At 39.4% G+C, this 26,786-nt stretch overlaps 1 protein-coding gene across 2 annotated transcripts in view; it reads left to right on the plus strand.

Moving 5' to 3' along the window:
- The first annotated feature begins 3,024 nt into the window (after nt 1–3,024).
- Nucleotides 3,025–26,786, plus strand: part of PAPSS1 (3'-phosphoadenosine 5'-phosphosulfate synthase 1) — a 46,329-nt gene continuing 22,567 nt past the window's right edge. The window contains exons 1-6 of one of the 2 annotated variants that reach the window (XM_069855524.1): nt 3,025–3,313; nt 10,398–10,512; nt 14,792–15,027; nt 16,469–16,607; nt 17,947–18,065; nt 25,424–25,537. In XM_069855524.1, coding sequence (XP_069711625.1) covers nt 3,254–3,313; nt 10,398–10,512; nt 14,792–15,027; nt 16,469–16,607; nt 17,947–18,065; nt 25,424–25,537 — 783 coding nt within the window. In that variant the 5' untranslated portion in view covers nt 3,025–3,253. Of the gene's footprint in view, nt 3,314–7,023; nt 7,051–10,397; nt 10,513–14,791; nt 15,028–16,468; nt 16,608–17,946; nt 18,066–25,423; nt 25,538–26,786 lie in introns of those variants that run through there. The other variant, XM_069855525.1, reaches the window with a different exon arrangement.

Below are 26,786 nucleotides of genomic sequence, written 5' to 3' on the forward strand. Positions count from 1 at the left end.
TGTTGTATTTCCAGCAGACATCTGGGAACGTTAAGTCCCCTAAGAGGACAAGAGGAAGTGATCATGAGACTTCTTGTAGCTGCCTATGGAATATTTTATCTTTCTCTTGATCCTGGCAGCGTGGCCTGTAACATACTCCCACCACCATGTCTGCCTTGTTTGCCTTCCCCTTGATTCTCATCCCTAAACACTCAACCCTATTGTCACTGTAGTTAAGCTCTAGACAGGCAAAGCATTCCCTAACATAAAAGGACAGCCCAGCACCTCTCCTTCCTTGCCTATCCATCTTGCTTATACTCAATTCCAGCACTCCAGTTGTGTGAATCATCCCATCACATTTCCATGATGCAACTACATCATAGTTCCCTCTGCCCGCACTTGCAGGGCAGTGTGCTGTTCAACCTTGTCTTTGAAGTCAAGCTTAAATAAACAACTGCAATTGTTGTATTTCTTAGTCATGTTGTATTAACTCTATCTGACCTTCAAATTGCCAGACACCATTTCTGATTATTTTTCCTGATTTCAGAGGGGTCATCTACCTTGCCTAAGGATTTCAGCTTTTAATTTGATTTAAAAAAATATGCTTTAAAACCAACAACTTCCTATCTTTGGACAGATGTCTCTTTGATAAAGCAGGAGACAACACTGATCCACAAAGAGGGCCTTTTTATTTCCTGTTTAAACTGGCAAACAATCAGTCTACAGACAGACTGTAAACAGGCTAATGCAATTTTTGTTAGCACACCATTTCCGCCTTAAGATTAGCACTTAAGTGCTAAAGCAATTCCTTTCTTGCACAAATATAAATGGACTAATATTTATGCAGCAAATGTAACTCCTGTTACTATGGCATCACCTCCACCTTAGGGTTAGCACCTGGGTGCTAGAGCAGTTCCTTTCTGGGATTAAGAATCTGAGAACTTCCGGCTCTAAACATACAGTAAGAGACATTCCCTGGAATGCAGCACAAGAAATAGCTTTGTTTGCTGGGGAAATCCTTGCAAGGTGGGAGGTGTAATTGAAACAATCCTTCCCTTCCAAGTCACTCATGGCTACATTATGATCTGTACCCACTCTGCTGCTTCTTGGAGCTTCATCACCTCCAAGCTCAAGCTTTGCAGCAAAAGCCCTGTCTTTCTTCAAAGTAGGGGAAAGGGTGCTCTGCTTTGGCTTTATTTTTAGCTACCTCCTGTTGCAGAAAAATGGGACAGCCACTCTGTCCTTCTCAACTTAGCCTGAGGGGCATAACAGCCTCTTCTCCACTGCTGTGTGGTAACTGGAGGAGGTAGGGAGCTGCTGGGTTACTGGTGCCAGCTGAGTGATCCTGGCAGTAGGAGCTGGCAAACAGCCACTCGCTGCTGCAATCATCTTCATTTCCGAAGGAGTAGGACTGACAGTGCAACCCAAAGCACCACACTCAAGAGACAGTACCTCCATAATGCTGCTCAAGCATCCTGTTACAGCACAGAGCAGGCAGGTGATATCAGCAGTATCACAGAATCATAGAATCGCCAAGTTGGAAAAGACTGCTTGGATCATTGAGTCCAACCATTCCTATCAATCACTAAACTATGCCCCTCAGCACCTCATCCACCTGTGCCTTAAACACCTCCAGGGAAGGTGAATCAACCACCTCCCTGGGCAGCCTGTTCCAGTGCCCAATGACCCTTTCTGTGAAATATTTTTTCCTGATATCCAGTCTGAACCTCCCCTGGCGGAGCTTGAGGTCATTCCCTCTTGTCCTGTCCCATCACCTGGGAGAAGAGGCCAGCACCCTCCTCTCTACAACCTCCTTTCAGGCAGCTGTAGAGAGCAATGAGGTCTCCCCTCAGCCTCCTCTTCTCCAGGATAAACAACCCCAGTAGTTACTATTACAAAAAGGGGAATATTTTTATTTAAGCTAAAGTAGAGTTAAGTTTCATCTAAGTAATTGTGTTCTTTGAAAGTTATTCAGAACGTCCCTCTGACAGCATGATTTCTTTAAACCGGTGTTTTTCACCGTCCATTGTTTGGAGATGATAACGTCCTGTGCTCAGTCTGACCTGCGCTGAACTGGTGTCTCCTCTCCTGCAACCCCCTCTGTGCAGCCTTTCCCCAGCTCCAAGGCAAGGTCAGGCAGAGCTGGAGCCAGCTCCCAATTAGCAACAGCGGCGAAGTTTCATAATACCATTAAAATCAGACCTTGGAAAGTAACAGAATATGCACAAGATTCCTGGGAAAGCTCATCCGTGCGCCTGTAAGAGGGAAATGGATCCTGTCGCAGCTCCTGTCTGGCTGCAGGCGGCTGACAGCGATCGCTCCCCGTGCTTCCCAGCCCTGCTAAAGGACGCCGGCTTTATAAAACTCCAAACCGGGTCTCAGAGTTATTTTTTGAGGTTTTTTTTTTTGCCGGTGTTTTCGGGGCAGCCTGCGGGGGCGGCCCCTGCCGGGCTGGGAGCGGCTGCGCCTCCCTCCGCCCCCGCGTCACCGACCTGCGCACGCGCGCCCGGGGCCCGGCCCCGCTCCTGCCACATCCGTCCCTGTGCTTTCCATCCATCCATCCATCCATCCATCCATTCATTCACCCCATCCCTCCTTCTTCTTCCTTCCCTCCCTCCCTCCGCCGGGCCGCGGCTCCTCCCTGCAGCACCGAGCTGCGGGCCGTGCCGCTCACACGGGCGGCTTCACCCGCGCTAAAGCATCACTGGGAAGGCGCCTCCTCCTTCCTCTTCCTCCTCCTTGCTCTTCCTCCTCCTTCCTCCTCCATCCTCCTCCTTCCTCCTCCTTCCTCCTCCATCCTCCTCCTCCTTCCTCCTCCTCCTTCCTCCTCCTTCCTCTTCTTCCTCCTCCTCCTTCCTCCTCCTCCTTCCTCCTCCTCCTTCCTCCTCCTCCTTCCTCCTCCTCCTTCCTCCCCCTCCTTCCTCCTCCTCCTTCCTCCTCCTCCTTCCTCCTCCTCCTTCCTCCTCCTCCTTCCTCTCCTTCCTCCTCCTCCCTCCTCCTTCCTCCTCCCCCCTTTTTCTATTTCCCCCTCCTTTTTCTCTTCCTCCTTCTCCTCCTCTTCCTTTTTCTCCTTCTCCTCCTCCTGTTTTCTCCTCCTCCTCTTTCCTCCTCCTTTTTCTCCTTCCCCCTCCTTTTTTCTCTTTATCCTTCTCCTCCTCCTTTTTCTTCTTCTCCTCCTCTTCCTTCTTCTCCTCCTCCTCCTTTTTCTCCTTCTCCTCCTCCTTTTTCTCCTTCTCCTCCTTCTCCTCCTCTTTCTCTCGCTGTCCCCGCGGCCATGGAGCTGCCCGAGAGCCAGTGCAAGAAAGTCAAGCTGAGCAACAGGGTTCCGAGCTGGGTGAGCAGAGGGAGAGGGTGTTGGGGATGCGGCAGCTCCTGCCCGGGGACGGGGGGACGCGGGGACCCTGCGGGAGGCAGCTCCCTCGGAGCCCGGCGGGCGGGTTTTTTTCCATCGCTGCGGTACAAGAAGTGGTTACAGTTACCAAAAGCGGGTTATTTTTGATTTAAGCTAGAGGGGAGTTAAGTTTCGCTGAAGTAATTGTGTTTCTTTGAAAGTTAGGCAGAATGTCCCTCTGAGGGCACGTTTGCTTTCAGTGTTTTACTGTCAGTTCTTTGGAGATGACAGCATCCTGTGTCCTGTCTGATCTGTGCTGAACTAATGTCTCTTCTGAAAATTCCCTCTGTCTGCAGCCTTTTCCCTTATCAAATGCGAGGTCAGGCAGAGCTGGAGCCAGCTCCAAATCAGCAACAGTTTTCACTGTTTTGAAATTCACAATACCATTAAAATTAGATCTTGGAAAGTAACAGAGTATGCATAAGATTTCTATGAAAGTTTATCCATATGCTTGTAAGTGGGAAATACATTCTGTAACAGCCCTTGTCTTGCTACACACGACTTATGGAGATCACTCCCCTGCCAGCCCTGGTAAAGGATGCTTGCTTACCAAAATGAGAGTTTATTTGCTGGCATTTTTGGCATCAGCTGCCCTCAGGACAGTAGGTGGCTGTTGGGAAGGGCAGGATGTCCCTCCAGAGAGGACCGGGCAACCAGGAGTTACATTTTGCTTCTTCCACCCTGAGCCCTAAGCATTTTGGAAGAAGGAAGACTGAAGAATGTGCTGTACAATGTAGCCATTCATAAACCTGGGCTGGCCGAAGACTGAGGTTCTTTGTAAGGCCAGTGTTACGTGGAAAACTGTCGAGACAGGGCTTAAAAAAATCTAACTAAAGCCTCCATTCTCCTTCATAAAGATGGGGGAAGATCAGTTAACTGCCAAGACCAAATGCTGCTCTTTAGGAGACACGTTGCAGGCCTTTGAGAATGTTTGGTACTTTTGATGATGTAAAACCAGTGGCGGGGAAAAAAAAAAGAAAGTATTATTTCTTTCAAGCAATGCCTAGCTGATAAGATAAGAAAACAGTTGATATAAAAGTAACAGTGTAAAACAGTCTTTGAAGTCTTGCTGTAATAGAGGCTGTAACTTTCTTATTAAAATGACAAATCTCAATGAAGAAGAAGAGTCTTACGGTTGCCTGGAATATGAGGAAGTTGGTGTTGTACTAAAAAAGTAGATGTTGTGCATGTCCAGTCCTGTTCTGCTGTGTACAAGTTCAAACTTGTTTACATAACAGAGTAATTGGTAAGTTACATTCTTGCAATTTTGTGAGAAAAAGGCAAAATCAGATGTCATGAAGACAATTAAATAGATCATGTCTGGATCTGGGTAACACAGCGTATTCAAAAGTTGCTCTGTATCATTTGATTTGTCAGAAGCAAAGCCAGGATGGATTTGTCTGAAGCAAGGAAATGGTATGTTAAAAAAAAAGTGGTAACTGACATTAACTGTTTGCTGAGTTCAGTTGAGGTTAGCAACACCATTTATATTACGTGGCAAGCAGAGGAAGTCTTCCACTTCTTCCTTTTTCTTCAGAGGACCTCAGCTGAAATGCTCTTTATAAACCAATAGCTTCACCAGGAAAAAAAAAGTTCCGCTGATTCACACACTCCACAGACACATGTTCTGGCACTTCTGACTGCATCTGTTCAGCTTAGAGCCAAGTCAAAGCAACCTATTATACCCTGATGGAGCAGGCAGAGCCTTGTGTTCCCAACTTTCTCTCGGAATCCAGCACTATTCAAAATACACCTTTGTCTGTGGAAGTGCTCTTGCCAAGCCCACCTCTGAGCACAGCAAACCCCAAAGAGCACAACATAGCCACAAATACTGCCATTACACTAGCTTGGTGGGAAGACTCGTGGAACACTTGCTTTAGTGTAGCTCATATTCCTAACACAATTGAGGTGTTGCATCATTTTGCAGGTAACTCCTAATGAGAGCTTGCTCCAGTTCTTGTTTCTTAGAGCATATTCAGCCAAGGCATTTCTTGCTTCCTTTTTTTTTTGTCCATTTTGATGACAGCTAATGACTGTATTCCAGCACTGGTGAATAAACTGCCTTTGCTTTTGATTATGCTGTTACTGCAGCAGGTGGCAAGTGAAGGTATACTTGTTGTAGTACACTTATCAGCGAGTTGCTTGTATCCATAATACTACAGAAGATCCTGGCTTCTTTGTGCTTCTGTGATTTTTGAAACTGTCCCAGCAAAGATGAGCTGGTCTGTTTAAGTGGCAGGAGGGTGTGCGTTTGGCCAATTGGGTGGTGCTATGTGCAGAGGTGTTTAGATGTCTTATTGTATCAGTATCATTGGGGCAAACTGTGTTCTGTAAGGCATTGTGAGGAGAAAAGAAATAATTTTTGTTGTAACAGGGAGAAAATGTAATGCTGTAGGCTATGGCAGAATATGGATTGGTGAATTGTTAGTTTTTTTAATAAATGTTGAACATCTTATTGTTCAGATATCATTTCTGGGCTTGTCCTTCTTTCCCAAGCACAGCTGTCAAAATCAAAGAATGGATTTTCAAACCAGAATTTGAGAAAGTAGCTATTGCAAGGCATTTGTAGCAGATCTTTCGGTGAAGAGGTCTTGAAACATTATCTAAATATATGAACAAACAGACTCTTAGGTGAAGTACCATTGTTTTACCATCCATGGTAGTCAAATTTTTATGTTGGAACTATGTCTGTTCTCCTTGCTTGTGTTTGTGTGTAGATGAAGAAAATGGACAATGTTCAGTCTGCTTAAATTGCTCTTTGGCTATTGAGAAGAGCAGGTGGGAGAGAAAAAACGAAACCTATCATTTAATTGAGTGCTGATGTCTGATTATAAAATGTGTCGTTATTGGGGTATCCCTAAGTTATAACAGGCAGATGGTAATCAAGTTAGCAAATAGCCTAGAAAGTATCTGGGATGACTGGGAAATGGGAAGGGCGTTAAAGATAAGACTGCATTTCAGAGGTGATGCTGGATGTGTTATCATTAGCTCATGGGAGTTGTTAGCTTGGGGAATCCACACTGTTAACTTAGAGCAGAAGGATATAGAATTAGTCACAGCTTCTTGAGTATATATGGTTTGTATAGAAACCTTGTCTGTTCTTTACACAGTTCTTCCTGATGCTTCCAGCCTCAAAGCTGTCTCAAGTTGGTGCTGTAGATTGTAGTCTCTGCTTGCCATTTAATACTTTGCTTCCTACCGCAGAGGTAAAAAGTTAAACTTTGGTGTAAAGTGACTGTCGAAGCACAATATTTTATCGTTGCTTTAAAGTAATGGAGAATAAATTCAATTTATACCACTGTAGTGATCTATCTGTTAATTATGAAACAATCTTTTCTTTCTGCTGTCTTTTGATCTTGGTGTTGCAGCTTGGGTTTGATCTTCTACATCTGTATGTCTGATCTGAGTTCTTAGGTCAAAGGTGTGTGGCAGTGATTTTCAGATTTGTCTTTGCCAAAAAAAGAAGTATATAGTTTCAACTAGGCAAAATATTAAGAATGAGACTAAATATATGGGTCGGGTCTATTGTAGCAAATATTTCCATAGAGAAATTGACAGAGTTAGCATTTCCTTTTGCTCTCTGTTTTTCTTTCTTCTCTTCCTGTAGTTCTTAGATGTCTGTATTCATTTTCCTGGTCAACTACCTGCAAAGCTAAAAGCTTGCCTGTATGCCAAATAAAGTATGTTGCATAGTCATCCTTCCTTGCTCTCCTTATGTTACAGCTCTTCAGTACACATCTGTGAAAGGCTTGTTACTTCAATACCTCAGTTTTTTTATCTTTAGTCAAAGATATTAGCCTACTATGGCATCTCAGATTTCATGTGGGAAACAAGCTACCATAGTGTGAGAGAAGAAAGGAAGGATATGTCAGCCTTCTCAGCTAGTGTTACTGTTAAAACGCAGTGGTCTGCAGCATTATTTCTATTTAATATGGCCATTAGGAGAGAAAATACTAAAATGCAGTGTTTGCGTAAGTAGTGTGGAAGCACTTCATGTTTAACATGGGGTAGAAGAAAGGATTTTGTGGGCAAGTTGGAGGAAATTTCTGATGTTTGTGAAAAAGCCGATAAATAGACCTTTGAGATTAATGCCCTTTTATTCATTATCCTCTTTAGTAAAATCTAGCCTGTTCTTTCAGTAGCGGCTATTATAATGATTGTAATTAGGCTAATAAGTTTAAAATAGCTCCTCTAAAGAGTACTTGCTGATCACATTGAGTTTTTCTCTTGCTTTTTTTCTTATGCATCATTTCCTTTACAATTGATAGCATGGCACTCCAAGGTGAGCAAGGCTTTGATATAGTGTAAAAGGAAATGACTGTTCTTTATTTCTGCTATCTTTTTGGGTGGCCATTTAGTTTCATCAGTTAATACTTATCAAATTCTATGTAAAGGCATTTGAAGACTGGCTAAATAATTTAAGAGCACAACCAGAGTGAACTTTTGCTGCTCAGTGATGGTAGTGAATTGTCTAGTAGCAAAGTGGACATGTTTAGGAAACGTTAAAAGGTTTTTTTTTTTTGCAGCAAGAGAGAATGACTTGCTAAATTATTAACTCTTTAGAGCACCCCTATAAAAAGCTGTTTTCTATTGGAATATGAGGAGGGTTTTGCTACTGCTTTGCCCAGGAGTAGTAGTGCTGAGCTGTCTTGTTTGTGCACATGTGCATCTGAACAAGAGGTGAGGCTGCTGGTGTGTTTTGGAATACATGCAGACTGTTTGGGCACTTTAACCTTTAGTTTTAGATGCCTGCTTCTGAAGTGCAAGTGGATTATTGTCCCACCCCTAAGCTTGCTGGCTGCTCTGTTGCACTTGTGTGCCTTTTGCTCTAGCATTTTGTCAGCTTCTCATTACTGTGATTTGTCATCTCTCTAATTTGTTACTTGATACTTTTTTGTTTGTTCTTTTTTGAAGTGATGTCTTTTTAAGAAGCCCTCTTGCCGGCTTCTTTGGGATTTCATGTGTTTTGTAAGCCTGATGCAACACTCTGATAAGTTTCACTGCTGCTTTGCTAGTTCTGGAAAACAAAACTGACGTAACTTACTGCAAGCGGACTGGAAGAAGTCTCCTTGGACTTCTTTGAGTCTATTATCAGACTAATTACCAGGAGTTAAAAGCAAAGCAAGAGTATTTTCATGTTTCAATGTAAAAGAGCTTACAGAGGCAGTGGTAGAGGACGTGTGCTTTTGACTGTCTTATGTTTAACCAGTGCCTGGTACAATACGGTACAACTGGAATTAATGAGAAAGAATGTTCTTATTAATTTATTAGTTTGAATTGCCACGTTCATTCATTATAGTACTTAAATTCTTTTTGTTGTTTTTACTTCCACAGTTTATGCATTTGCTTGCTGAGATGTCTGATTTTATGTAGTGCATAGTTGTTTTTACTATAACAAGAAAAGCTTTTTGATTTTTTGACTCGCTTCTGATTTTAGTTAGCTCTGTTGCACTGACTTTGTGTGTAAGATAGCCTTATTATAGGAGATTAATTACTTGAAGATAATACCATCATGGTTTCTCACAGCATTCTGCTTGAGAAACTGGCTGCCACTGGCCTGGACAGACACACCCTCTGCTGGGTAAAAAACCATCTGGCTGGTGGGCCCCGAAGAGTGGTCATAAATGGAGTATAATCCGGTTGGAGGCCAGTCACCAGTGATGTTCCCCGGGGCTCAGTGTTGCGTACGGTTCTGTTCAATATCTTTATCAATGAGCTGAATGGGGGGGTTGAATGTTCCCTTAGTAAGTTCATGGATGACATTAAGCTGGGAGGAAGTGTCGATCTGCTGGAGGTTAGGAAGGCTCTACAGAAGAGCCTTGACAGGCTGAATTGATGGGCTGCGACCAACAGTATAAGGTTCAGCAAGGCCAAGTGCTGGATCCTGCATTTGGGGCACAGCAACCCCGTGCAGTGCTACAGGCTTGGGGGAGAGTGGCTGGAAAGCTGCTTGGCAGAGAAGGACCTGGGGGTGTTGGTTGTAGATGAATATCCTCTGTTCTTCCTTCTTTATTTAATGTCATAAATGATTTAATTTCCACTTAGCACTGATACAGTAATGAAAGATAGTGCAAATATCTTGCAAGAGAAGTCAAAGCAACACCACGTATACCACTAATTGCCCCCCCTTTCTTAAGTCTTCTCTTCCGTTTGATTGTTGATGCTCTTTCTGTTTATCTTATCTAAGATCTTGATCTTCCATGAATAAATTTCCTGTAACTAGATATCATAAAGCTTAAGAGAATGTTGAGGCTGATCTTCCTGTGTGTCTTAGATTGTGAAATGTGTTTGACAGCAGTATCATCTTACTTAAGATAGTTGTACGGCAGCTTATTGTGATGAATAGTTTTAAGAAAAACTTTAACCTGCTTTGTTTTAATTGAAATTATATTACAAAATTATAGAAATTTTAATATTATATTACAAAAATCCCATCTTTTAAAGTAAATTCTTTAATAAGTCGCTTAGAAATAGTACTTTAAACACTCAGAATATATGATAATGGTCTGGAGACATAAGATATCATAGGTAAAGGCAGGGTAGTTTGGAGGTGTCTGCTGAAGTGAAAGTTGGACCAGACATGCATAGTTTCCAATGAAAAGGCCTCCCAAGAGTTAAAAATGAGCGAGTGTTTGGCTGTTTTATGACAGAAACGTTTAGTTCAGGGAGAAAGAGAATCCATTTAGATTTAGATGACTTGAATAGAAGACAAGTCTAGCAGCTCTAGCAGTTCATCTCTCTTTTTATAGGTGATTTTTCTTAAACATTTGTATTTGAAAGTAGTAATTGACTAACGCGGCAATCCCAAGTTTCATAGAAAGAGCACAAGGTATGTAGTTTACCATGGGTGGCTTTTCTAATCTCCTTTGTGTCGTTCAATATGTGCTGCAGCTGATGGATTGAATATCATTTTTACTTCCATTAGTCTGTGTCCAAGTCTTTCTTTGCATCTATGAATAAGTTCTAGTATGCTTTGCCAGCTCACCCTTTCAGAATTTAAAGACCTGACCCACAACTTCTTTTACAGGGAATGCAGAGAGCAACCAACGTTACCTACCAAGCTCATCATGTCAGCAGGAATAAGAGAGGCCAAGTGGTAGGAACAAGAAGTGGTTTTCGTGGATGCACAGTCTGGTTAACAGGTACAGTCATGGATTTCTAAGAATCTTTTGGTTTAATTCCTCTTCTGAAAAGCTACTTAGCTGTAGCTCCCTTTTCTCATGCAAAGCTAGAAGTTAGTGGAATCTAAGACCTTGATGCCATTTTATTACTATTTTTATGTAGACTATCAGGAAATTGCTCTGGGACAGGTAGTAACTTGAGAATGGGTTTTCTTCAGTGCTCTAGAAGCATTGCTTATTTCACACTGTACTCTGCTTAAATTCTGATTGGGATTTGGAGTGCAATTTTTGTGTTTTAATCAATAATGGCTCTTCTTACTGTCCAATTTCCTAATGATGGGCTGCGACCAACAGTATGGGGTTCAGCAAGGCCAAGTTCTGGGTTTTGCACTTGAGTCGCAGCAACCCCATGCAATGCTACAGGCTTGGGGAAGGGTGGCTGGGGAGCTGCTCAGTGGAAAAGGACCTGGGGATATTGGTCGACAGCCAGCTGAACATGAGCCAGCAGTGTGCCCAGGTGACCAAGAAGGCCAACAGCATCCTGTCCTGTATAAAAAAATGGTGTGGCCAGCAGGACTAGGGAAGTGATCATCCCCCTGTACTCAGCGCTAGTGAAGCCACATCTCTAATACTGTATTCAGTTTTGGGCCCCTAAGTACAAGAAGGACATAAAGTTCCTGGAGCATGTCTGGAGGAGGGCAACAAAGCTGGTGAAAGGTCTGGAGAACAAATATTTTGAAGAACAGTTGAGGGAACTGGAGTTGTTTAGCCTTGAGAAAAGGAGGCTGAGGGAAGACCTTATTATTGTTTACAACTACCTGAAAGGAGGTTGTAGCCAGGTGGGTGCTGGTCTCTTCTCCCAAGTAACAAGTAATAGGACAAGAGAAAATTGCCTCAAGTTGTGTCAGGGGAGGTTAGATATTAGAAAACATGTATTTACTGAAAGAGTGGTGAAGCATTGGAACAGGTTTCCCAGGGAAGTGGTTGAGTCACCATCCCTGGAGAGATTAAAAAAGTGTGTAGACGTGGCATTTTGTGCCATAACTTAGTAGGCATGGAGGTGTTGGGCTAACAGTTTGACTTGATGATCTTAAGAGATATTTTCCAATGTTAATGATTCTATGGTACTATAAATGGCTATCCCTATCCCTGTCACGTAGCTCCAGCCTGTCTCAGTGCTCAAATGAGCTGGGAGGCTGCCTTTCTGTTTTTCCTGGTAATTAATTAATATCCTTTTGAATATGGGAAAACATTTTTATCACAACCTGTTATCTACATGGCAACATTTTCCAGTTGTCATTGTTTTCAAACAGATGTGATCTTTATGCCTGGTTTCCCTATTTTCAAGAGTAAGAAATGTAGTGGTAGAATAAAGAAAAGTAAAAGGCTGTAAGGTATTAAGAGGAGCGTCTTGGGGAAGCTAAGTTAGTGATGATGTTTGAGTGCTAGTGTCAGGGAGTGAAATGGACTGTAGGTATTGAAGTAAGTAATGCTACCCATTCTAGAACTGTGCCAACATGAGTCTTCAAAACTCTGCTAGGCTTTATAATGAGAGCTGAAGTAGTAGCAAATTCTGTTCCAGATTCTCTCACCAGCAGTCATGGGGTGGGAGTGGACAGAAAGTTGTTTCAGAGATCACTTTTAATTTCTAAGCTAAGATTTATCTAAGAACTACAGTCTAATGAATATCTTGTGCTGTTCAGTGAGAAGATCCGAAGTAAAAAAAAACCACCGAGGAATATATAAAAAATATGGAAAGCATTACTTCTGTTTGTAAAATAATATATGCAATTTTGAGAGTGTAAATTATTTTAAAGACTTACCAGCTCAAAAGCTGTTTTTAATAGTTATTGTTATATAACCCTAACTTTTGCATTTCATTACATGTTGGGGACTAAATCATGTGTGAAAAGCTAGGGCATTTGAGTGAATAGCAAGTTCGATGTGGGGCACATAAGCTGCAAGTCAAAGACTACATCCATGAGAAATAAATAAATGAAGTAGCTGAAATCTTAATTTGGACTACCATGCTTATTTTCTAGGATGGAGGTGTACTTAATTCCTGCCCAAAGATGACTATTCTGTTTCCAGCCTTGCTTTTCTTCTCTTGCCTTGCACAAGTTGTAGTGCTTGTCCAGCCCAACTTGCTAAATCATTGATGAACTCAATACAGCTTACGCACAAGCACACACACAGAGGAGAAAAGGTTAACAAGCTAAATTGGCCAATGGGGAGCAGAGGTGATGGAGTAACAGAGGTAGGGTGGGTGTGAAAGGGGAGTGCACGAGAGCAGGACCATCCCCATTTGGAAGCTGGTTCTGGCCTGACTTGTAACATTCAGCTTCATTGTGTACTGCTGTTACTCCTTTCAAAGTAGACAGATAAACATTGACAAAAGAACCTTGGGTTGTACAACAAAATCTGGATAATTTTAATAGATGACCATAGGTCATTGTTCACAACTGCAATTTTTTTGAATGAAATCTGAGAGATGAACACAGAGGCTTTTCTTGAGAGAGGGATAATGGCTTAAGTCCTTATGTAGGATTTGTCCTGGGATACACATACTCTCAGTTTTCAGTAAACTGCTCTGCATCTTCTGGATATTAAATTGAGTGAAGGAGAAACCAATGCAATGACTTCTCTTCCATAAATTACCCTAAACTACTGCAGATGTCAAGGTTTCCTTTGCACTTTGTGTTTTCTTAGAACATGCTTGTTAGCATGATTGTCACACTTTGCTGTAAAAGCCTTAGCAGTAATGGCAAACTGCTATTTTGTGTGACTTTTCTTTGTTTTTTTGCTTCTCTTTCTGAAAGCTAGAAAATTCTTTACTACCATTAATGAAGAACAAAATATTTTTGTTGACCCACTAATGCTATTTCTTTTTTTTAGAATCCCATTACCCTTAATTTTTTCTTGCTCAAAGGATTAATGTCATCTTATGAAAATTTGAGTTTGTATTCCATTTAGGAATTGATTGCTCTGTGTAAGTTAAAGCATATGCTTCAGATAAACTCCTGAAATCTAGTCTGAAAAATTATTTAAATACATTTCCAACTTTAAGCAAATCACAGAATCACAGAATCACAGAATAACCAGGTTGGAAGAGACCCACCGGATCATCGAGTCCAACCATTTCTATCAAACACTAAACCATGCCCCTCAGCACCTCATCCACCCGTGCCTTAAACACCTCCAGGGAAGGTGAATCAACCACCTCCCCGGGCAGCCTGTTCCAGTGCCCAATGACCCTTTCTGTGAAGAATTTTTTCCTGATGTCCAGCCTAAACCTCCCCTGGCGGAGCCTGAGGCCATTCCCTCTTGTCCTGTCCCCTGTCGCTTGGGAGAAGAGGCCAGCTCCCTCCTCTCTACAACCTCCTTTCAGGTAGTTGTAGAGAGCAATGAGGTCTCCCCTCAGCCTCCTCTTCTCCAGGCTAAACAACCCCAGCTCTCTCAGCCGCTCCTCCTAAGACTTGTTCTCCAGCCCCCTCACCAGCTTTGTTGCTCTTCTCTGGACTCACTCCAGAGCCTCAACATCCTTCTTGTGGTGAGGGGCCCAGAACCGAACACAGTATTCGAGGAGCTAGACTAATTAGTGCCAGCATGACTTCTCAATTTTTTAAAGGTTTGTTACTCAAGATTCTGGACTGGACCAATGTTTAATATTAAAATTTTCTTTGCTTGTTGCTAATGTACTCCAGCTAGTGGAGCATGACTGCTGTGTGAGAGTCATGAATGAGTTTTGTTGTGTCTGTGGTGTCTAAATCAGTGCTGTTACTCTGCAATAAGTAAATGCAGTGTGTGATTTCTTTTGTTGACTGAAATTCACTTCAGTATGAGATCTTCCGATGTAAACATAACCTCTTAAGTCTGTGTGGGGTTTCTGGTGGGCTGAGGGGCATGGTTTAGTGATTGATAGGAATGGTTGGACTCGATGATCTGGTGGGTCTTTTCCAACCTGGTGATTCTATGATTCTGTGAACTTAATTTGCTCAGGCAGTAACAGCTGCTAGCAATGGCACTGGGTAATATGCACCACCCCTATAAATGGCAGCAGTTCTCAGGGCCAGACTTTTTATCTGCTTCTAATTGCATGCTTAACTTCCTGCCTTACTCTACCTGTACCTGTTTTCTGTGTAAAAGGTGCTTGTCTTATATTGCAGGTAAGCATCTCTGAAAGGCATTGGTGCTGATGCCTGTCACTTTGGGTTTTTCATACTAGCAGTGGTACATCTACTACATTTTCCACTAAGTTGTTTCTATGCTTATATACTTACATTATTATGGAATATTCTAGGCCTGTCTGGTGCTGGGAAGACTACAGTGAGCATGGCACTAGAGGAGTATTTAGTATGCCATGGCATTCCGTGCTACACATTGGATGGTGACAATATCCGCCAAGGCCTTAATAAGAATCTGGGTTTCACTCCAGAAGATAGAGAAGAAAATGTTCGTCGTATTGCTGAGGTTGCTAAACTGTTTGCAGATGCTGGTTTGGTGTGCATTACTAGTTTCATCTCTCCTTATACTCAGGTAATTGTGTATATCTGTATAATGTGTATATCTATATGAAGTGTATGGAAAATTCAAAGCGTCACTCATAATTTTAGTTATAGGACTCCCTCACTGAGCTTAGCCAAAATGAAATGCTTGTTTGGTTTCTTGATAACATTTGTGCTTTCTAGAGATGATTCATAACATTACAGAAACATTAATCTTAAGATTAATTCTTTGGACCGACTTTAATCTTAATTTTAACCTTTTTTCAATCTTTAATTTTAACATTCATCTTAAGAGTAATGTCAACTTTTTTATATTTGTAACTGGAACTGTCCTTCAGTCAATTAGGCAGAATTATAAATCTAATATTAGGAACAAACCCAAATGATACTCCAAGAAAGTCTTAAAACTACAGTATCTTGTTTGATCCATGTAGATTCCAGTACTTTACAAATATGAAGACTAGGTATGCACTTAATCTGTAAGACTCAGTTAAATTTTTTTTAGAGACAACTTTTCCTTCAGTAAATTAATGGCTTGAGCTTTATTTTACCAAGTGTTTTAAGGAAAAGGATGTTTAATTACCTATAGTTCTTCATACTATTTTCATGCTGCATGTACAACGTGACGTTATATAATACTGAAAATAAACATAAATGCATGTTAATATTTTGTGAAGACATTTTTCATCAGTGTATGAGAACACTGATGGGAGAGACAAAAAGGATGCGTAAGCAGCAAATATCTTCAACAACAGCCCAGGGGCTGTAGCTCAGACGTTCCACTGCACGAGAAGGTATTATTTCTTCAGTTACAGTGATACAAACAGTTCTTCTGATAATAATTCGTGGAAACTCAAGATCCTGCAGTAAAACAGAAGTCTTTAGATATGAGGAAAAATAACCATATTTAGTAAGAAATGGTTTTAGTGGATTTTTGGGAAGTTTTTTGTTCTCTAAATGAAATTCACCACTTCCTTCAGTGCTTGAAAGCCATAAAAATAAAATAGTACTTGGAATATAAAAGTCTTGTCAGATTAATGAATGCAGAGAAATCTGGAGCTCTGAAGAGAAGAGTGGTCATATCAGGAGCAGGAAGTAATACCTCCTCTGACTTTAGCGAACCAGGCACATGTAACTGTTTGGGATGTAACTTCTAAGGTAGGGGCAGTAGAAGCAGGTATAGAAAATTCTGCACTCTGTGCCTGGGTTTGTTTGGATTTTTTAATATATATAGATCAGGTTAATGTAAAAATATCTCTAATCTTAATCTCATTTTTTACCATGTGGTGAACTGTAACCAAGCAGATGTAGCTTGCAGGGCATCAGTTGATCAAATCATGTTTCTTTTTTTTCTAACTTTGAAAACTTGTTTACATGTTACTATCAGATTCTTTATAAAAAACTTCAAAAGCAGAAAGTTAATAACAATATGCGGGTGGAAATTCTTAGGTTTTTCTTCTGTTTTCTTTCAGGATCGTAACAATGCCAGACGAATTCATGAAGGGGCAAGTTTGCCTTTTTTTGAAGTATTTGTGGATGCTCCGTTACATGTCTGTGAACAGAGAGATGTTAAAGGACTCTATAAGAAAGCTAGGGCTGGAGAAATTAAAGGTAAATGTGGATGTAGTCACATTCCTTCTACGTAAGTGGGACAGTGATGTAAACTGACTCCATGTAAGTGGATGTGCTCAAGTCTGTGGATGTACCATCCTTAAAAGCATCATGGACTGGGAACAGGGCCAAGCAGAAAATTGAAGTCAACGTCTAGCTCATGCAACAGACTAGCTGAATGCATAGGACAGTAAAAAGGCCAAACTGGCTATCCTCACATCAAAAAGCCTTGAGCAGATTACATGGTTTCTCTTGTGAGCTCCTACAACTGGGGATTAGTCTATCTCCTTTGTGTGTCCATTGACTAAAAAAAAGAGCCTGTTTCTTTCTAAAGTCTGTAAAGGATTGTGCTAACGAGAGTTACTAAGTTCTTCCAAAAAGTGAAGCATCATCACTGTCTTTCTGTAAAGACCAGTAAGAACACTTCTGAAGAGATTAAGTTTTATTTTGAAATTAGGGTTCCATTCTAGTGCCCATGTAAATGATTTTCTATCCCCAGCCTCAGATCAAGATTTAAGTACAGCCTGCAATAAAAAAAAGCTTAAATATTCGATCACTCATTGCAAGTATTGTTTCAAGGACTTCTTAGCTCTGTGCTATATTGTAGTTTGCAGAGGTTTATGGAAGCACTTTTTATCTGTATTAAGTAGCAAAGCAATTTCTAAAGTAATCACTTTCACGAGCTGAGTTTGCCCATGCTGTAATGATGAACTCAACATTAATTGAAAGTGATATCAAATTTAAGAAGTCTAAGACATTCCATGTGACTGGTTGCTTGATACTTCTAGTACTTCCAAATGATTCTTGTGAAGACCAGGAATAAATAAAGCTGAATTAAGGTATGCTCAGAGTCAACTTAAAGAGTAAATGTAAGAGTAAAAGTGCTTAGTGGCATGAGTGTGAATTTATAAATATACTGGTCACTCAACATCAGCATCAGGATTGGTATTTAAAAAAACAAACCAGCAAAACAACAAACCAACAATCACAGCTAATAATGAAGGACAGATGATGGATGGCTAACTCTGGGCTGATGTGCACAGTTCTTCTGCCAGTGCTCCTTTGTTTATTCACATTACAAATAAGTTCACCAACAAAAATGTGCTATGTATGTGCAGCAGAATGCTGAAGTTTGATGCAGTTGTATAGTGGGATTAGCAGATTGTCTGATAAAGAATAAAAATGTTGATTTCCCTAAGAAATCCTGTATTGAGGAAGCTAAAATTCTGTCCTCTTGCCTTTTGTGTGATTTATATTGAGAAAACTGTCTGTCAACAATGTTAAAATGGAATAATCTTTTGGAAAAAGTCACTTAATAATTTCATCTTGCGTTTTGTAGGTTTTACTGGGATTGATTCTGAGTATGAAAAACCAGAAGCTCCAGAGCTTGTGCTGAAAACTGATTCCTGTGATGTGAATGATTGCATACAACAAGTTGTGGAACTTCTTCAAGAGAGAGTGAGCAGAAATGCAGATATATCTTAGTACTTTTTTCAAAGCATTTTAGCCTGCATTCAGAATGTACATGCTGAGAAAAGCAGAGATGGTTTTTAAGAGTTAAAGGCTTATACATGTTTAAATTCTAGCTTTTAAAATTGTCCTATTGTATGTTTTCTTTTTAAACCTAAACACTGCAAAAACGTTGATCTCTTAAGTGAAATAAGATTTGGACAAGTGGAAAATTTATTTTTATCAATTATCTTAATTGGTAACTGGAAGGGAGAGAAGGCTGTCTCAGTTTTTATAGGACCAGTGATGAGTGCCAACTTTATAATTGGTTGCTAGCATTTGTAAGAGTGAAATTTTTCACTTTTTCTGTTTAGCATACAAATTAATAAATGCTGCAGATGTGAAGAGACAGGCATGCACTTAGAGAATAATTTCAGCTGGCTTAGGAGTGCTGTGATTCTGTCTGGTTTCTCTTGTTTCCACTGTTTTTCTTGCACTAGCAAAAGTAGTCCTGCAAGTACCTAATGAGCAGTTCAGGAAGCTGATCTTGCATGGCAGAGTTGAATTAATGGTTCATAGCTTTTGAAAAGGTAGGTGTCTTTCCTCATTCATGCCTGTGATCTACATTTTGAAGCTTCTGGGCCTCCTCCCATTTTCTGGTAAGAGGATTGAACTCATTACCCAACCTAAAAAAACCCAGCCAAAGGGAAAAAAACACAAAGGAACAAACAGAAAACCCCAACAAACCACCCTCACAAGACAAAACAGACAAAGTAACCCCAAATACAAAACTCACTAAAGGTGATAGGAGCAGTGAGGTGGCTTTATCCTTTAGAATCTGCTAATCTTCTTGAAGAAATGTGTTTCCTTACATTCCTACCTATAGTCAGTGGGTAGTGGGATAACATTTTAGACAATTATTTTTTATTTTGATACTCTAGCAGATGATTATTTGTGGTTTTTGTGAGGTAGATGTTCTGGATATTTAGGAAGTAAGCAGTAGCTTGAGTAAGGCTCCACCAAGTATTGGATTGGGTACAAGCAAAGCACCTCATTAGGTAACCAGCATGGAGTTAATTTTAACCCTCTCTGTCAGTACAGCTCTGGAAAGATTAGGCTCTTGTATCTAAATTTTGAAGAAAACTGTTAATAGATCGCTAATTGTTCAAGGCTTCTTAGGAGATAAGACATGGCAGAAAACCACAGCAGAATTCTAGATTTTTATCCTACTGCTCATCTGAATATTTTTTGGAAGAAAAAAGGAGAATGGTCTTCAGGAGTCCTGCCTATGGGACGTGGCAGTTCCTGATTGTGGGAAGCCCTACGTCTCCTGCACAGAACAACAATTCAGAATGTTTCATAAATGTAGAAACCAATGTCACATCTGCCAAGATAGTAATCCCCAGTTTCTTGCATTGATACACTTGGTACACAGTGCTGAATGCTGGCTCTTGGCCCAGTCAACTTTCCTCTGTCCTTTGCTTAAGGCACAGTTTAGTATTATATTTTTCTGCCTTTGTAGAGAACAGTGCCATGAATGCCAAGATATCTTGGTGGTTACATACTTTAATGAGAGACAGTGAAAGCAAGGCTTGGCTGAACAGGCATGTGTTGTTCTCAGACCATGTTAATATAATGATATCTTGAGAATATAGTTTCTGTAGGTTTCCTTTAGCTGGAACAAGCCACGTCTGTGTTCTTCTTTAATAATCTGCTGTGATCTGTAAAGATAAAGACCATAAGTCAACAGCATTAAAAATAATTTGGGATGTTTATTTTTTTTAAATAGGTTTCAAGAACTTTGGGAAGAAGTCTGCTCCAAGTATTAATAGTTCTTGAATTTCAAGGCCTGTTTTTATACTCGTTCAGAAAATAATGTCAGTAAACAGAAGAGAGATGAAACTGTATAAATGTGTGTTAAAAAAGACAGATATACGTGCATTTGTATTTACTAAACAAGAATTTGAAACCGTTCTTTTATAAATAGTGGAATTACTTGCTTCTTGGAATTTTTCTTACTGTTTGAAAAGAACTCTGAAACAAAATTACCATATCTTTCCCCAGACCATATTTAATCCTTTATGGAAGAAAAAGGGAGATAACTATGCAGAAATAGGAGGAATAAGCAATTGTTGAATATGTAAAGTTTGTATGTGGCATAACTTGGTTTTGATGGTCACTTCATCTAGTTTCTTTGCCTATAAATGTAATAGATACTTCAAAGTTCTTTTCAGGGAACAAGAATGCGAGGTACTGATGGATATCTTTTAAAGCTACTGAGTCATATGAGAAGTTCCTTCTTTTTTTCTGTTTTTTCCCCACCTGCTTTCAGTACTATAAAAATCAGTGCTTGCACACATTTTTTTTTTCATCCAGAAAGGCTTGTGTGGCTTTTGATATTTTCCAGTAGAGTCAAACTAGTCTAGTGCAGGTGTTTGGCTGTAAAGATTTCATCATTTTTTTTCTTGTTTTTCCTGTCAACAAATATAACTGATCTAGCCTTTTTCACAAAGTTCATATGCCATACTGTGGCATAAGTTCAATATTTATCCTAGAAAATACTTTTCTGAAGAAGTCATAGTTCAGGAATGCCATCTTTACTGTTAAGGAAGTGTAAAATGTTCAAGGAAAGAGTTGCATTTCTGGTAGGTAACTTGAAACTTTCAGCTACCTTTGTATAAAGCACATCTTATGGACATTAACTTATGGTGGCTCTGTGAATACCAGGCTCCAAAATTGAATCTGATTGTGCACTTCTACAGCTATTCACATCTATCCACTGTAATTGTATGTATAAACTTCCTGTCCCTTCTTCCATCTCCCACCAATTCCCCAGCAGTTATAGACAAGTTCTTACTCAAGCTTAGTGCTATGCTCGTGTTTGGAAGGTGATCCTAATGGTATCTTATAGTACTGATTTCTTGTACTTTTGCAATTCCCTGTAGTTGTATTCAAATTCTATATTTTAGAGCAGTGAGAATTTGGAGCTGAGTAGAAGTTAGGGGTTCTGTGTTGTGGTGCTTTATAAGGTCAGTCTTTTTTTAAGAAGTGAAGCTTCTTAAAAAGCTTTCTATATGTTTTCCAGGTAGTTCCTGGAAAATATGTAGACATTAACTCTGCTATTCTGTACATAAGGGTGGGTTTTTTTTTTGGCTTGTTTGTTTGTTTTGTTACACCTCAAACTATACTGCAGCTATCATTGTAACAATACAATGATTCTCTCTCAAGCAAGTCCTCAATCTTGTCTAGTTTCTCATTCACTTACCAAAAATTTGATAGTGAACAATACTTTATGTGATCACCTTGGTCATTGATGTGAATTACAGCAGGCTCCAAAATGTCTTTCAGTATTTTTTTATTGAGAAACTTGCAAACATGAGAGCTCAGTGTTTTTAGTATCTTTAACATTCATGTAGAGCAGGCATTATATATTATTATGATTATATATTATTATGTATTATATATATAATGTATATATTATTATTATCCTGCTTTTTCACTATCTGACTGTAAATTAGGCTCTCAGTGGAGTATATTTGACATAGTTGATTACACCTAGCTGCAAGCTGGCTACTGAGTCATTATTTTACGTGAAACTTTGTTTCCTGTCTCCTCCTACTTTCTAAATCATTCCAGCAGAAAGTTTGTATGAATACAGCTGTTAATTGTTTGGACACAATCTTCAAACAAAATACCTACAGCAAAAGGTAATTGGGTGGGACCGACTGGGGTTCATACGACAGAGTGCAGACCATGGGGATTTTCTAAATGGTTTATAATGCTGGGAGTAAGAATTTGTATGAAATACAGCGCAATGACTTTAACTTGCGGCAAACCTACCTTTGAACTTTGGTATATGCTGACATTGTGTGGAATAACTCACCTTTTTGATATCTAAAGTATCTCTCTTCTGAAGGCATGAGGACAACACTAAAGAACTGAAATAAATGTTTTTACAATGTTGAATAATTTGTCAGCATTATGAAAACATTTGCCCACGCAGCAAAGAAGGCCAACTGCATACTGTACTATAATAGCAAGAGCACAGTCAGCAGGTCAAGAGAAACAGTTCTGCTGTTTGGTGTGGCACTTACGAGACCTTATCTGGATGTAATGTCCATGTTTGTTCCCTTTTCCCTTACCCAGAAGAAGACAGATATTGATGTACTAGAGTGAGTTGAGTAGAAAGCCACCAAGATGCTCAGGGACTGGAGAATATCTCCATACAAGGAGAAGTTGAGGGGAGCTGGACTTCTTCAGCCTGGAGAAGAGAAGGCAAAAAAAAGGTCTTTTTGCTGTTTCTAGTACCCCAATGGGAGGCTATAGAGAAGAATGATTAAGACTTTTCTCAGGGGTGCCCAAGGGTAGGATGACGGGCAGTAGGCATGAGACAAAACATGGGAAATTCAAACTGGACACAGTGGAAAAGAAAACTCTCTTTTTAAGTCTGGTCAAATATTAGAATGAGTTGCTCTAAGAGTTTGTGGATGCTCCATCCTTGGAGATACTCAAAACGTGGTAGGTGAAGTTCCTGAGAAGCCTGCTGTACTGGGAAGAGTTTTGCACAAGGGGCTAGACTAGATACCTTCAGAGGTCCCTTCTCTGACAAAGCGAATAGTCAGTTAGTGTGAGAACCTGTGTAAAGGATATGCAAGATTAAACTATTAGTTTTATACTGTTATTATGAAGATTTAAATACACAACAATAAAGATGTATGCCAGAGTGAACATAAGCCAGCATAAGCTTGTAAGCATAATTTATAAAGAAAACCCCTCAGCATTCAACTCCTATATTTCCCATAGCAATAAAACACCGACTCCTTCGTATGCTTAGGAAAGTAAGCAGAACTTCCTGTGTTTTAAGATATGGATTTCCTGATTCTGAGGTGTATATGCTTTGGTTGTGGTTGTTTTCTGAAAATAACTGAATTTATATAATGGGTTTTCAGTAGCTTGAAGTGGTAAAAAACCCACGTGTAATTTTGGAGTTATTTTTAAAGAACTAGCTTCAATTACATTGAATTGTGTAATCATTAAATACAGTGATGGTGTCATTCTTATTACTTATTTCTCCTGCCTTTTTTCTCTTGTTTTTAACTAATGTATTCTGGGATAAGGCACAGAAAAAGTTTTGGTTCAGAGCTATTCTATGTTAATTGCAGAGACTCTGGTTAGCCAACAATCATCCAGAGAGATCTGCTGACTGATAGGTTTGTATGAGTATTTCCAAGATGTTTTTGGTCAAAATAATTTGAGTTGATATAGATGTACTGCATAAACTAAACATGACTTATTTTGACCAAAACAAAGGTGTAAAGATGCTCCACATTGCTATTTTTCTCAAATGTGTAAAGGTGTAAAGGGCACAATGTGTAAATCTTTACACATTTGAGAAAAATAGCAATGTGGAGCATCTTTACACCTTTGTTTTGATCAAAATAAGTCATGTAAAGGGTATCCTTACACATTTGAGAGAAATAGGAATGAATGGCGAGGTTCAGAAATTCTTATTGACACAAGATGAGGATTATTTTTGTGGCTCAAGTGAATTTAAAATGTATTAGAACACAATTGATGGGCAGAGAAGAGGCTAAAGAATTGTAAATATCTCTATTAAGATCATGGCTGTCATTGCACTTGACAATTTTGCCCAGACTTAAAGTACTGACGAACTTATCTGCAAGCTGTAGGTACCAGTGATTCTTATAGTCAGACAAACACTTCTGTTTATTTCTTCTGTATATAACTGAATCAATGCCCTCACACCTCAATTAATATGAACTTATTAGACTAGTCATTCAGTAATATAAAATGGATGTTGCTTGTGAATGCTTATCTACTGGAAACTTGCCTGAAGGCCCTTACTTTACAGATTATTGAGGATGTTTGGCAGCATCGGCAAGGAACCTACCAACGCAGCCTGAGAACATGCATTCCCATAAACCATCTAGTTTATTTTTTTGTTATTCAGTCATTATTTATGTGAATGCATTGACAAATAATAAATCTTATGTAACTTGTCCTTAGAATGAAGCTTTGAGGAAAGTTACTACCTTAAAGTGGGCACTAGATGGCTTGTTAGCCTAGCATTTTCCAAAAAGTCATGCAGTTTAAAGACCTATGGATTTCTCTTGCTGCTGTTTTTTTGGGGTTTTTTTAGTCTAAGATGTTGTTTTAAATACCATTTTTATGTCTGCAAAGGAGTCTAGGTTAACTAATCCTACAGATTCTCTAAATGTCTGACTTAGTATTGCTAGAACCATCTTCAAGTTGTTTACATCCTTATAATGAGGTAGTTTGTAGACAGAAACTGCATCGTGAAAACTTTTTTCCCATTGTTTTGCCCATTAGTGGGACACTAGAAACAGGCCAGTATTTGAAGAAACCTTTTTAATAGGCACATTTATTTTAAGTTTTGATGGTTTGTAAAATTAGAACATTCTAGTGTGGTAATGAACTAGGGCCCAGAGAGGAATCATCTGTGAAGCAGCATGATATGTACTCAGTCATGATACTTCACTTGTATGGCTGCTGTTCTTCACAGCAGTCAATGACTTTATTTGATTCTTGGCTTATTGCTGTGGCAGGAGTTTGCTGCAGCTCTCCTGGTGTCTAATGCTCCTGCTCAGTCAGAGAAAAGAGGAGGCAGGTTTTGCCTCACTTACTGTCTAATAAAATTAGCTTCCCAAGTGACACCTGATATGAAAGTTACTGAACTTTTCTTTATAATATACAATTTCTAAGTGCTAGTTTAATTAGTTTTCTTTTTATTTGTCTCTGGAGATATGAATTATGTAACAGCCAGTGAGACTTATCGTATCTTTTTACTGGCTTTCATCATCCAACTCCCTTTGTTTTACTTCCCATAGGGATAGTGCCCAATGCTTTAAAATGCTTGGGCAAACTGGGGGTTTCCTACAGGCATACCTTTTACTCTGGGCTGCAAAAATTGGAAAAATAAATATAATTTCTTGTTGTGGGTCCCCCCAAAAGTAAAGCATTACTTTGCAAAAGTTTCCAAGACTCTGAAAAACCTGTTTTAAAAAGAGCTGTCTGCTACTTTTTACTGATTTTTTTTTTCTTCTACTAATGTCACTGGAATGTTTTACTGGGTTTTGACATTTTACACCATCCTTTTTCAGAGGAGTCTGTTTAAAGTTTTTTCATGGTCTTCTACTTTCTTAATTAACAACTTTCAGCTTTTTATCATGTTCTTGGAAAAGTGCTGGTTTTTAAGTGAGTAAAACTTGCTTAATGAATAAACTCTTGGTACAGAGTAGTGCAACATTAGAATTTTACTTCTTGTCCGTGTATTTGGTGTCCAGGAGACATTCTGAGCAAATGTTATGTTTATTGCTTTTATACAGGACATTGTTCCAGTGGATGCCTCCTATGAGATAAAAGAGCTTTACGTACCAGAAAACAAGCTACAGTTGGCCAAAACTGATGCTGAGTCTTTGTTAACCTTGGAAATAAATAAGGTATTGTGTGCTCAGTTGTCTCATTGCTGAAGTTGAAAGGCAGTCTGATCTGTTGCTCAGCAGAAGTAGATACAGTCGAAATACCTGTACTGGTTACAGTATGTATCTCGATATACTTTTCCCTTCTGACTAACTTTTAATTACTAACTTTTTTTTTTTTTTTTAGCTTACTTACACAAACCATTTTATTTTGCATTTTAATGACCTGGAAATATGAAAGAAATCAGTTGCTGCTTCTTGATTCTCCTTGTTGATAGCCTTCAGCTGAGTGAAAATAACTTTATATACCAGGCACTAACAGCTGCAAGCTTATGTCTACAGAGAGATGATATGGTCTACTTTATTGTTTGTTTGGTTGGTTTTTTTAGTTAGAACATATCCATGCTGCTTTTCTGGCATCCAGCAGAGAAAATGTGGGAAAAGCATGGATCAACTTGATCACCTCCGTTCTTATTTTGGTTAAATGCATTATTTTCCAGCTCAGATAAATTAGACAAAGCTGCTTCTGGCTACATTTTTATTCTGCCTCATTTTATTTTTCTGAAGAACTAGGCCTAAACACAGATGCAATGCATGAGTTTTTTTCACTGGCTTTTTGACAGTATTAGTAGAACTTAAAGCCAAATATTTGATCTAGGAGCAAACAAATCCTTTCCCTCTCCATCCCAATCAGTGGTTTGTTAAATATCAAGCAAGTCTATAACGTAAACTTGGGAAGAAAATGTGTGTTGTACTTCCGTAGCATAAATTAAACAGTGTAATAAAATTAGTCATGCTCATTGCAGAAGAGACTTGTACAAGCAAAGCCTGACCTTGTCAAAGATTGGTCAGGCACATGCAGAAATAATAGAGGCCACACACTAAGCTGTAGTGTGACTGTTTAAATGCAAAGGAAGGAAATTCTGTGTAAGCTGATAGCTCTTAAACTAAAATAAGTACTAGTCCTGAGAGAACTTTGTTTATGGATTGTTTCACTAGTTTCTGCAGTAAAAAATTTCTTTCTAATTTGTTTTAAGATTAGACCCCTTATAACCTATTATTAGGCCCTGATAATTCTGATATTTTTATAGTAATTGTATTGTTGGTTTTCCTTTTTCTTTCTCTTTTTTTAACCTCTTGGTTATCTTGCTTGTTAAAAAAATAAACACAAATGGTATTTTCTAATTCTGCTATGTTGAACTTTACCAAACATTTACAAGTACAGTTTGTTGTTTAATGAGGGTGTTGGTTATTGTTTTGGTTTTTAACA

Source organism: Phaenicophaeus curvirostris, chromosome 4 (genome assembly GCF_032191515.1).
Source record: "Phaenicophaeus curvirostris isolate KB17595 chromosome 4, BPBGC_Pcur_1.0, whole genome shotgun sequence".
NCBI classification, from domain to species: Eukaryota; Metazoa; Chordata; class Aves; order Cuculiformes; family Cuculidae; genus Phaenicophaeus; species Phaenicophaeus curvirostris.